Source organism: Chiloscyllium plagiosum, unplaced genomic scaffold (assembly GCF_037043375.1).
Source record: "Chiloscyllium plagiosum isolate Xiang-an unplaced genomic scaffold, Cpla_swu_hap1 HiC_scaffold_6, whole genome shotgun sequence".
NCBI classification, from domain to species: domain Eukaryota; kingdom Metazoa; phylum Chordata; class Chondrichthyes; order Orectolobiformes; family Hemiscylliidae; genus Chiloscyllium; species Chiloscyllium plagiosum.
Genome location: NW_028270144.1, coordinates 3,111,176 through 3,124,424, shown reverse-complemented (window position 1 = coordinate 3,124,424; position 13,249 = coordinate 3,111,176). Strand labels below are relative to the sequence as shown.

The following is a 13,249-nucleotide window of genomic DNA, read 5'->3' as shown; positions in this document are numbered from 1 at the left end:
AAGGCTACAACTTTAGAAATCTGAGATTATTATTATTATTAATAAATATCTGAAATCTAGAATCAGTCCATTGAAGTTCACCCATTGAGAAGATTATCTTTTCCATTGTATTTTCAATGAGCCCAATACGTTTAAAATCCTTTGGTCACATATTACAAACAGTTACTGGAATATAATTCTTATAAGGAAATGGGGAGTTCAGTAATCAACAATAATAATGACCAGTTAGAGAACAATGACCAAAATTTGGAAAGATCTAATGTTGCCAAATCGAATCAATTGGCTATTTCATGAATGCAAGATTGTTAGGGTCTTCCCTTACCTCTTTAGTCAGGAATATAAGGAACTTCTCAGTGACGTTTGGATATTGTCTTTATGGAATGGAGTGGTACAAATGTAATACAGTGTGCAATTTTGATGTAGTAACAATTTCTCAATCCTGATTGCATGCTGAAGTACCTCTGTAAATGTTCCCACCCTCTCTATGAAACTCTCCTCAGTGTTATATGCTGTTCCCCCAACCCCCACAGAGTGCCTTTTATTCTCTAATTTGGGCCTTTTTTTTTGGGTGCCCCCCTTTTGACCCACTGTTGGTGGGAGAGGCTTCAGCTTCTTCGGCCCCACTCGCTAAACCTTCTCCTAGACTCACTTGTCTCCCTTGGGTTCAGCCTTTTCAATACCACCTTTTCTTGATGTCTGACTCCATAGTCGAATGTCAATCTATGTTCATGAAGCACCTTGGAATCATTAGTGTATTATAGAATCTGTGTAGAAATTATGAACAAGATTTTACATTTTGTGATTTTTATTTTAATATAAATCTGAACTAACACAAATTATATGTGAATTAACAAGCAGATGACATTTCACATAAAACAATATATTTTACCTTAAAAGATTACACAATAATAAAATCTGTTTTATTTATGTACACAAGGACTAGGGAGACAAATGTAAACAATCAGGGGTAGGGAAAGAAATAAAACCAAAAAATGCTGGAGAAACTCAGCAGGTCTGGCAGCATCAATGGAAACAAAGCATTTTCTGTTTTTTTTAATTTCAGATTCCTAGCATCAACAGTATTTTGTCGGAGTAAGGAAAGATATAATATGTAGCAAAGTAATGTGTTTAAAGAGCATTTTAAGATTTTGATAAAAATAGCAAATCAAGGAAACCTTCCCTCTGAATGAAACTTTATTTGAGATGAATGAGATTAGATTAAGAATTTTTTAAAATTTACTTGCAGAGTGAATGTGTCTACAGCAAGGCCTGCACTTATTATCCAAGTTTGATTGCTGTAGAGAAAGTGTGATGAGCCACCTTCTTGAACTGGAGATTATAAATGTTCACAGTTGCTTTGATAAAACAGTCTAGTTCATGAGGCTAATTCAGAGCATAGTTAAAAGTTATCCACTTTCCTATGGGATTGAAGTCAAACATAGGTCAGATTGCTAAAGGAAGGTAAGATTCCTTCCCTTAACGACTTTAGTGAACCAGTGAGTTTTCGTAGTAACTCTGTAATTTCATGCATCCTGTTTTGAGTGTGCAGGTGACTTGCTTTTGTCTGTGGCACATGGCAGAATTCTGCAGAGTAACTTTGAGGTTGCCATGAGACCACGCAACTTAAAAAGGCTCAATCATTATAACTAATAGAGTCATAGAGATGTACAGCATGGAAACAGACCCTTCAGTCCAACCCGTCCATGCTGACCAGATATCCCAACCCAATCTAGTCCCATCTGCAATATTGAGACTAAACTTTTATTACAGATTTCACTTATCTAATTAAAATAAATTAATGTTCAGAATCTCAACACATCTCTGCATTATTAGTCAAATAGCGTAATCACGATGCAGCAGGATTGTAAAAGTCAAGAAACAACAATGCTGATCAAAGTTAACATCGATCAGCCAAAGTTTTGTTTAAAAACAGTGGCCAGCTCAGAACCCGAACATAGATGGACTTCTGTTCAAGCCAAATCTATACATTTTTCTCTTATTCTTAAACTATCAAATTGGCACTGTATTGTGGGAATAAATGAAAGCTTTTTACTTGATTGTATTTCTCACTGTAAAATACATGTGACAATATAACGATTCAAATCACCAAGAGTGGCAGGTGTTTGGAACGACCATGTTGTCAGTGGTAGCGGTGGGTGCTGATACAATAGGGGTATTTAGGGAGCTTTTAGATAAGCACATGAATAAGCAAGGAATGGAGGGATGTGGACCATGGGCAGGCTGAAGGGATGCATTTAATTTGGCATCGGATTCAGCACCACATCATGGGCCGAAGGGCCTGTTCCTAATCTGTACTCTTCTATGCTCTGTAAGTCGAATCAAATCATTCAAATCTTTTGTAGTTCTCGTGCGTTGAATGTTCTTGGCTTATAGGTGCCCTGAACTTGCTTTTTATGTTCAGATTTTTATGATCTAGTATCTTACACTGAGCAGCTTTCTGAAATAAAGCTAAATTACTTAGTACTGTACAAACCACTTTATTGGACTTTTTTTCCATATCATGTGAATCTCCTTCATTTCATCTGTGCAGTTTTTTTTCCAGATTAAGCCTTGAGATGATGATTATGGTTGCCTTTTTATTGTCAGCTCTTTATCTTATGGTTTCTCTTTATCAGTTTTTATCTGGGATAGATCATACAAGATATGTTTGTTACACTTTGGAATTTTGTAACCAAGAGAGGACTGTGATACATACTTTAACAGTAGTCAAGTGATTATATTAGGGGCAAACTAAATGATTGAAGGAACAGTCTTGACTCACGAGCAGTTTCCTTCCTTGAAAAATGTTCTTTCAATTTTTTTTTCATCAAGACATAGTGTTAAAACTATGGCCATATGCTACCAGTGTTCAGATCACAGTAGTCATTATTACATTTATCTCAAATGATAAGAATTCATCCATTCCCAAGGACTCTGTTATCTCTTATCAAAATGGAATTGGGGAACACAACTCAATTTAATTTAATCTTATCAAATAGGTAATATACTTTATTAATCAAGAACATTTCAGAAGAAAAAACCTTTAACACTTATTTTCAATACAGATATCCTTACTAATTTTTCAATGATCTGAAACTTGAATCTTTACTCTCTGATGAATTTGAGCTAAGATAGTTCTCAGTGAATTGCTACAGAATGTGAGAGGTGCACACTTTATTCTCCATGTATCGAAGAGAATAGTATATATCACAACATCGAGTCATATTATTTAGTATAAAGTGTTGTTTTAAATTTGTTTACAAATAAAAGTTTTCATAGAAACAAAATTAGGCAAAGTTCTGGGCAATGTAATTTTCAAGCTTCCAAATACCCTCAGTGCATTGTTTTAAATAGGCTTATAGATCTTGCAGCTTTAACCTGTAAAGATTGTAAACACTTAGAATGTCATAATTTCTGGAGTCACACATACAAGACAAGCTCACAGATCTTCATGGAATGCCCTCCTCCCCACCCCCAACCTCAATCAGTATAAACTCCCATTTTCATAGTAGAATGTGAACTTGTCCCACTTTGTTGCATCTTCCCATCAGATGTGTAACTATATTGTCAAGGTTAGTGAGAGATTTCAGTTGTGAACATAGGAATCATATATTCATACAAGAAGGGGACAAATATTTCTAGTATGATTCACATAAAGTTGTGGTTTGTGTAGCTTTTGTTGGCTAGATTAACACACTTCGCAGACTTAAGGAATTTCAGCTGTTAAATTAGCCCTCACTGTTTTTGGAATAATTCTTCCATCGGAGCTTGAGATCTACTGCACTGGTCTAAAAATGGTACATATCGTAGTGCAGTTTGAGGAAGAATATATAACATAGAAAACACCAAATCCATATGTATGTTTTACTTGAACTTGATAAGTCTTTTCTCCACGATCAATTGAAGTTTAGTAATGGACAAAAAGACAGAGCAGAAGTACAGCAGTACCAGCTATGCAGATGCATAATCAATCTCTAAAGAACATTAACTTGGAAAGCAGATCACACCAGTTTGATGAGCTGGGTAGTTTGTTCTGTGCCAATATTTCTTTATTGATTTCCTGATACATGTCATGCCATCTGTTGGTTGGTGCCAATCAAAGGCTAATTGTGCTACATACTAAAGGACAAAATTGAAATGTAATCAGAAGTAACTGAGTCTTGACAAAATAATTTGATCAACTGATCTCTGTAGTGATTAGAGCATGTTCTGTAGTATGAGAAAATACATTTAAATTGGACAGAATTAAGCAAACAAATGTAAAATGAACACTAAGTGGAAACACACTGTTGTGTATTGGATCTGGTAAACTGATATGTGTTTTTAAACAGGAGTATGCTGATCTTCAGGTGAGTGAACCAAAGATAAGAGATGGTATGGAACTGGTGGAGCAGCCAAAAGATGACCTTTTCCCTTGTGTCTGCCAAAGAACAAAGGTACAGTATAGGTTTTTAAAAAGATCTTTGAAGAATCCTGTGTCATTATAAATTGAATACTAGAGGCAATGAACCGGAGAATAATTTGAGATTAGCTGGTTCTGGGAAAATGGTAGGAACTCTAATCATCTTTGGAACAGAAGAGAAAGGAACGGGTAGACACATGCGTCCTCACGCCCGTTCTGACATTTAGTGTGATCATGCTGATTTTCTCCACTTTTCTGCCCACTCTCTCTATCCCGTGATTCCCTGAGATATCAAAAATCTATCTGTCTCAATCTTGAATGTATCCACATATTAATATACCACTTGAGCGAAGAAGTTTCTTCTCATCTTAGTTCTAAATAATGAACCCCTTATCCTGAGAATGTGTCCTCATTTTGAAGATTTCCAAATCGGGGAAAAAATCCTATTGGTATCTAACTTGTCAAGTTCCTTCAGAATCTTGTATGTTTTAATTAGATCACGCTTTTTCTTCAGAGACAGTGGGGTAAATTTATACAGCCTCTCTCATAGGACAAATACCTTGCTCCATGAATAAATCTAATCGTGGCCTGACGTAGGGACGCTACTGCTGCACAACAAGGGCTCTTCACAAACATATGTGAACTGAGAGGCACAAGACTTTTAATTAAAAATATTATGCTCGTGAATATTCATTGCCTACAAATATATTGAAAGTTTGAGTCCACCTAGGTCATTGTGATGTTTGGCCTACCACAGACAGACTACTGACTTTATGTCTACATCACAATCCACAATCAACAGAGACATGAATGAGAATTCCTAGAAACATGGCATTCCAACCGGAATGCTATCAACAAAGACATTGACTTGTTCGCCATTTACCACCCCCTGAGAAAAACAACCAGAAGTGCTATCACCACAGGAAATGACATCACCACAGGAATTGACATCACCAACCCAAAGAAACCCAAACATATAAATAGAAAGGAGGAATCATCAGCAGTGCTTCATCCGGAGGCTCACTGAAAATGATATCTAGTATGGTGATGAAACATCTGATAATGAACCTTCCAGCTCAGTGAGCAAACCTACATCCAGAAACTCAACCTGAGCTACAAATCTTCTCAAAACTCGCTAACTGCTGGATAATTGGAATTTCACATCCCAACTTATTAAAACACACTACACATCATATTTCTCACTCTTGTTGGTTCCATAAAATTTCCCTCGTGATTGTAGATTCAGAAGATACTAATCACACCCCTAATCCCTTCTCAGTCACAGTGAAAAATATTAAACTTCTTATTACCTTTACGAAGGACCCTTGCGAATCCAAGCTGAAACTTTTACTTGTAAAAATGGGGAACCTGAAACTGAATACTGTACAATAGCTACACACTGATTAAGGTCTCAGGTCTTTGGTTTTGACAGTAAGATATGTTATTCTGTTCTACAATTAGCTTTGGTAGTTTTATGGTCTGAATATCGAGTTCTCTTGAAAGCTGAGGCAATGTTTAGTATTCCTAGCATTGCCTCACTCTACACTGCAAGTTCTCTCCTTCACCACAGTGACCTTAGTCCTATTGTTGCTGAAATAACTGCACAGAGGCTGGTATCCCATCAGCAAGTCCCCCTTCATTCACTTGTGCACAGTACATTGGCTGTAGTCAGCCAGCTCAGAGTCAGTCTTCTGAACTGAAGAGATTCTAAATCCCCTGTTTATATTTTGTTTTGTTTCAGTATCAAACTGACTGTAGTACCAGCCAGCACAGAGTCAGTGCCCTAAACTGAGGTCCTTTTTTTTTAAATACTTTCACACTATCGCCTAACTGCAGTAGTGTTTTTTTTTACCTGTGTGTATGCAGGTGTGAGACACAGTGAAAGACACAAGGTGTACAAATCGTTATTCAATTTCCACCACCAGGAAGAAAGGAAACACCCGAGTGGCCAATGACAAGCAGTGCCCTTCACATCAAAGGGCAATGCTGCGTGATCAAACAGTGAAGGGGAGGGCAGGGATTAAATCAAAATAGAGTTGGAATCCCCTGTTTGTATTTTTTTTTAGACATAAGGTGTATGAATCTACACTCCTTTTTTTTAATGCAGAGAATCTTTGACACTGAGCCAGCTCCCTCAGAGCCAGCTCTCAGAGTGAACAGGATGTCTGACACTCCTTTTTTTTTCCTTGTTTCTTTTTATTTTCCCCACACTATCACCTAACTGCAGTAGTGGGTTTTTTCCCCAGCACCCGTGTTGTGTGTGTGCAGGCGAGACACACAGTGAAAGACAACAGGTGCATGAATCTTTATTCAATTCCCACCACCAGAAAGAAAGGAAACACCCGAGTGGCCAGTGACAAGCAGTGCCTTTCACATCAAAGGGCAATGCTGCGGAAGCAAACAGTGATGGGGAGGGCAGGGATTAAATCAAAATAGAGTTGGAATCCCCTGTTTGTATTGGTCAGCCAAGCGCTTCCTGATTGGTCCAGATTAACAACACCACTCAAGGATCTCATAGTCAACAAGATCACCTGGTTCCAATTACTACAGTTGTTATCAATAATAGCAGTGCCTATTGAAATTCTTACTTTGTTTTGTTAGTCTCTCTCCCTTATAACCTGTTTAGCTATTTTGTGTAGCTTTCCTATATATTCTTCCTATTGATTATGACTTACACTTTTATTTTCTACTGTGAAAGTACTAAATGCTTTTCTTTTAGTTCTAACTTTATTATAATTTGCTTATTGATCCATGGCATCCAGACTTTTGCTCTTGCTAGAACATTTTATTTCTATATTTCACATCCCCGATTAAACATTTCCCATTGTTAACCTATGCTTCCTTTTGTCAGTGGCACAAAGAAAAGGGGAATAGGCTTAAATTTAAATTACAATTTTTTTCCTCCTTTTAAGCTGAAGACAGTGAGGTACTTTTGATTTAGTTCTTAGCTTTATTCCCTTTTTGCCTTCTGACCATTACACCAATTCTTTTATTTCCATTCAGTCCAGTATGATTAGATTAGATTCCCTATTGCGTGGAAACAGACCCTTCAGCCCAACAAGTCCACACCGACCCTCTCAAGAGTCATCCACCCAGACCCATTTCCCTCTGACTAATGCACCTAACACTATGGGCAATTTAGCATGGCCAATTCACCTGACCTGCACATCTTTGGATTGTGGGAGGAAACCAGAGCACCCGGAGGAAACCCACGCAGACACGGGGAGAATGTGCAAACTCTACACAGACAGTCACCCGAGGCTGGAATCGAACCCAGGTCCCTGGCGCTGTGCGGCAGCATTGCTAACCACTGAGACACCTTATGGGCAATTGTATTACAGTCATTATTTCATAGATATATGTTTCACCGATCTTTTCCAATTTGTTATCCAGAACTGGTCATATTTTCTATCTGAATTCAGCTCTGAGTTAGGATACTTCAGATTTCTTTAGTTTCACAGTTTTTCCTTTTGCTGTCTCAACATCCTGCCTGTCTTCCTATTTATTATCATTATCTTCTTTGAATTATTTCATCTTTTCTGCCTGTTTTCCTGAGTTGCTTTCCGTTCCAAATCTTCAATTCTGACTCTTTCTTTTCTCCCATCCTCCTCCTCCCTCCCCCATCACCACCCTTCACCCATAATATTATTACGTTCACTCCCACATTTCTTGTCAATTCCTTTGAGGGTTTGGATCCCTTTTCTGTTTTTCTTGGACTTAACAGGAATGCTAAAGACAAGTTTCGGTTTGTGTGAAATAAATGATGAGGCAGCATAAATCAGCTGTCAGTTCTGTAGATTCACAAGTTAAGCTGCTGAATTTGTTGGCTGATTTGTACATGAATTACAGTTTCACCAATATTTGATTATTTTAGCAGCATGATTCAGCCTGATGTGTATATAATTAAATACAAATACATCTGTTGAGGTTTATCAATTTATTTCACTCAAGCATTAAGAATAGCAAATCTTTTTCAAAAATATTTCCAGTAATTCAACCCATAGTGTCTATACAAATTTAGAGATTTTGCCCTCAATACCCATGTCCAAATCGTTTATATAAATCAGGAAAAGCAAGGATCCCAACACCAATTCCTGGGGAAGACCGAGTCTGACAGTGCCTATTTAATACCGACCCGCTGTTTCCTATCATTTAGCCAATTTCTAATCCATGCTGCTGAGGACCCATCAAACCCAAACAGTTCTAATTTGCTAACCATGGGGTACCATTTCAAATGTTTTCTGAAAATCCAAATTTACAACATCCTCCGTGCTATCCTCATCCACTGCCTGTGTCACATTATCAAAAAACTCAATAGCAGACATGACCCACCCATTGACAAAGCTGTGTTGATTGTCCAGTAATAACTTATTTTTCTTGAAGTGTATATTTATCTGTTCCTGTATTATGGAATCCTATCTGTTTTCCCACTGTTGATGTTGAGCTGACAGGTTTGTAGTTTCCTGTGTTACCCTTTGCCCCTTTCTTGAACAACAGCGTCACATTTGCAGTTTTCTAGTCACCAGGATTAATCCTGTGTTCAGAGAGGCCTTGAAAATTTATGTCATCAGCTGTGCAGTTTGCTCCCTTATCTCTCTCAGCAATCCTGCCCGGACCTGGCCACTTCTCTACCTGGACTGCTGCCAGCCTTTTTAAGTACCTCTTCTTTATCTGTCACTATACTGCTCAGTTGCTCAACATTCACTTTTTCTACTGGGTCATTGTCACATTTTCTAATTTGGTAAAGACAGCAACAAAGTATTAATTTAATATCTCAGTGAGCAGCTTACCTTGTTCATGCCTTACGGGCCCCACTGTTTCTTTCCCTAATCTTTTCCTAGTAATATGTTTGAAGAACATTTTACTATTTATTTTGGTGAAGACTGCTATCTTTTCCTCATGCTTCCTCTTAGCCTTCCTTATTTCAGCCTACTCTTTCTCCTGCCTTTGACATACTCTTCCAGATTTCTATTGCTATTATTATTCCAAAAGGCATCATATACCTCCTTTATCTTCCTCATTTTCTCTTCAATATCCTTAGTCATTCAGAGCATTGTAGCTTTGGATATCTGTATTTATTTCTCATGGGTATGAATTTAGCTTGCACCCTCTTCACCTCTCTTTCACAAGTCTCTCATTTGTCATTCATTGTTTTATCCACCAAATTGGTTTCCAATCAACCTGTTCCAGGTCAACTTTTAGACCCCTGAAGTCTGCCCTTTTCCAGTTAGGAATCTTAATCCTTGACTAATTTTTATCCTTCTTTAATAGAACTTTATTATATTATGATTGTGGTTTCCCAAATGCTGCCCGGGTTCATGTTCTCCACCTGACCTGCCTCATTTCCTAGGACTAGGACCAGTACAACACCGTCCTGGTAGAACAGAAAATGTCCTCTTCCAGACAGTTCTCCTGCACACATTGTAGGAATTTCTTCCTTTTGTGGCCCGCACTCTTCTTTTTCCCCGTCTATCCCAGGATAATTGTTAATTATTTCAATGGGGACTTTCATAATTTTATTTTCAGGCCAAAGATGAACTTTGACACCCAGTAAAGAAGAATTTGACCCCAAAACTGAAGAAAGGGCAGTGGAACGATATGGTGATGTAGATGTCAGTTTCCAATTTGAACTGCATGAAGAAACTGCAATTCTGCAATGCTTACGAGATCCTAAGAGGGCTGCTATAAAAAAGCCACTACAATTGGAACAAGATGCTTCACAGTTGCCACAAGACTGTTACTCAGCTGATTTTTTTTTTATTAATACATCTTGTAAGATTTGTTTTGCTTTTAAAAATTGTTCCATTTCAAATTCATTGATGATCATTAGATGTTGAGTGAATGAGTAGAAAGGAACTATGCCAAAAATAATTCATAGACATGAATTTTGCATTGTTGTGATGCAAAACAACTTCAGGGCAATATTTTCCTATTTTCTTTCCAAAACCCTATCATAACAACCTGGACCTGTTCACCGTGTATCTATAAATTTAAAGTAAACAGCTGGAGAGATATAAAAGACTGGGATTGTAATTAGCTTGACTGTATTAACTAAAAATAAATCATGTTTAAATGAGGCATGTATGCAAATATGTACATTATCTTTGGAATTAACATTTTAATGTTATTCTGAAAAACTGATTTTAAATAGGATTGAACAAAATACTGCAACAAATGGTTCTATTTTATAGTCATGAGCAATCAAATTGTCTACTTTTATCATTTTCAGTATATTTTCAAAATGTTTTGTGAACATTTATCTATTTTTCAAGCCTTTTAAATGAAACTCAATACTTTGTTTCTTGTACTACCAAATATTACCTCACTACACTGTATAGTTATATCTGGGAATTAATCATGAACTATTTTTGATATAAATTGACATAAATATATTAGCCTAAATTTGGGTTAGTTACCAAAGCTCATCATAATGTGCCACCATGTCAAAATGTCTCTGCAAAAGTTGATTTTCAGTCAATGCCTTTAGAAATGATTATAATTCACTGTTACATATAGTATGATTTGAAGATTGTTCCAGATTGTATTGAGGAAGTTTTCATTAGTCTTTGGTATCATTTTTAAAAAGAACCAAATTGGACTAATTCATCATCAAAATGTTCACTTTACTTCTTTTCTTGAAAACTTGAATCTATTCAGCTACCTTGATGCTTCATTAGTTCCTTTTCTAATGACATTCCATTAGAGAAATGAAGGTGTGCTTAAGCCTAGTTTGTAGCCTCATGGAGATTAATAAGAAACGTTGCCACAAAGCAGTTCACATGCCCAGTTTCCAAGGTGTTGACTTCCTTTAATGGGCTGCTTTACCAGTGAATGCCTGAAATCGCTCTGCTGGAATAACAGAGTTTGGTGGTTGGCAGGGGGATATGAACCAAGTTAGTCTAACAATCAGGACCCTGATTGTGCTTTACCAGTCTCTTTCAGTGACTGGTGAATGATGTGAAGATTTAGAAAGAGACTCATTAACAAAAGAAATTGAAAATTGTCAGAGGGACATCCTCTAATCTGCTTTGGTTGTCTGGAATCATTAAACAGATTACTGGCAAATGGAACCAAAGATGTGGCAGCAAAACTGCCCTAGACTATATATGGCTGCTTAGATATCCATTATGAGATATTCCTCACAATTTTCAAGTACTGGAAACAGCATAATACAGATTTACAGCAATAGCATTTTTTATAGTTTACGTTGCATCACAAGATACACCAGTCGTCTTTTTCATATGTTTATGAAATGTTATTGTCTTATATAACTGATACAAAGAAATGTTTTGTAGACAGGTAGCTTATTCTTTTTACTGGATTGCAATTTCATTTTATATAAGGATAGTCTGGCATTTTTAATCATCTTTTATACATATGCATTTTCATGAATTACAATAAAATAATCTGTGTATGACTTCCTAAGACCATTAAATTGTGTGTTCATTAAACTATTTGGTATGACATGTTTAATGAAAACTACAAAAAGTAGAGTATTTAAGTTTACCTTGGCAATATTGAGAATTGTGAAAATAATATACAGACTGACATACCAATGGAAAAGAAATGAGTTTATTACAAATTTTGTTAACTTTTCTTCCAGTTTCTAAATCACAAACCTTTATTTTGAAACAAACAGTGACTGTTTGCAACATTCAGGAATAGAGTTAAAAATCACACAACACCAGGTTATAGTCCAACAGGTTTATTTGGAAGCACTACTTTTCGGAGTGCTGCTTCTTCATCAGGTAGTTGACAACCATTTGTGGGTCTCAAGCTCACAAGAATGGCCAGCAGGAATACAAAAGCAGTAACTTCGTAATTGCCCACCCATTAGTGGCAGTGGACTGGCAGCACCCGATGTGGCCTCCTATACATTGGGGAGACAGGCCGCCTACTTGCGGAATGTTTCAGAGAACACCTCTGGGACACCCGCACCAACCAACCCAATAGCCCCGTGGCTGAACACTTTAACTCCCCCTCCCACTCCGCCAAGGACATGCAGGACATGCTGGAGGAAGAGCGACTCATCTTCTGCCAAGGAACCCTCCAACCACAGGGGATGAATACAGATTTCTCCAGCTTCCTCATTTCCCCTCCCCCCACCTTTTCTCAGTCCCAATCCTCGGACTCAGCACCGCCTTCTTGACCTGCAATCTTCTCCCCGACCTCTCCGCCCCCACCCCCTCTCCGACCAATCACCCTCACCTTAACCTCCTTCCACCTATCACATTCCCCAATTCCCTCCTCCCTACCTTTTATCTTAGCCTGCTTGGCACACCCTCCTCATTCCTGAAGGGCTTATGCCTGAAACGTCGATTCTCCTTCTCCTTTGATGCGGCCTGACCTGCTGCGCTTTTCCAGCAACACATTTTTAAGCTCTGATCCCCAGCATCGGCAATCCTCACTTTCTCCTGCCTGCCCATGCTGTCAGTTAACCAATGTATGTCAGTACACATTTTCACTATAAGTTTTGGTTCTTGTAAAAATTCCCTGGCTGGTACCTTTGATTCCTAACTGAACCTAATTCAGCTCTGATCAAGCTGTGTTACAGAACTGTATAGTTATATGTTCTAATTAATATTGATAATTTGCTACATATTGCTGTGTCTTATCAGCAGCATCCTGATCTCAATTATTCAATTTTTTATGTGTATAGGGGGCATGGTGGCTCAGTGTTAGCACTGCTGCCTCACAGTGCCAGGGACCCAGGTTCGATTCCAGCCTCGGGTGACTGTCGGTGTGGAGTTTGCACATTCTCCCCATGTCTGCGTGGATTTCCTCTAGGTGCTCTGGTTTCCTCCCACAATCCAATGGTATGCAGATCAGGTGAATTGGCCAAGCTAA

At 37.8% G+C, this 13,249-nt stretch overlaps 1 protein-coding gene across 1 annotated transcript in view; it reads left to right on the top strand.

Moving 5' to 3' along the window:
• poglut2 (protein O-glucosyltransferase 2) overlaps nt 1-11,827 on the top strand; it is a 43,325-nt gene extending 31,498 nt beyond the window's left edge. The window contains exons 9-10 of the mRNA XM_043691144.2: nt 4,332-4,436; nt 9,929-11,827. Of these exons, the coding sequence (XP_043547079.2) occupies nt 4,332-4,436; nt 9,929-9,946 (123 nt within the window). The 3' untranslated portion in view covers nt 9,947-11,827. The remainder of the gene's footprint in view (nt 1-4,331; nt 4,437-9,928) is intronic.
• Nucleotides 11,828-13,249: the final 1,422 nt, after the last annotated feature.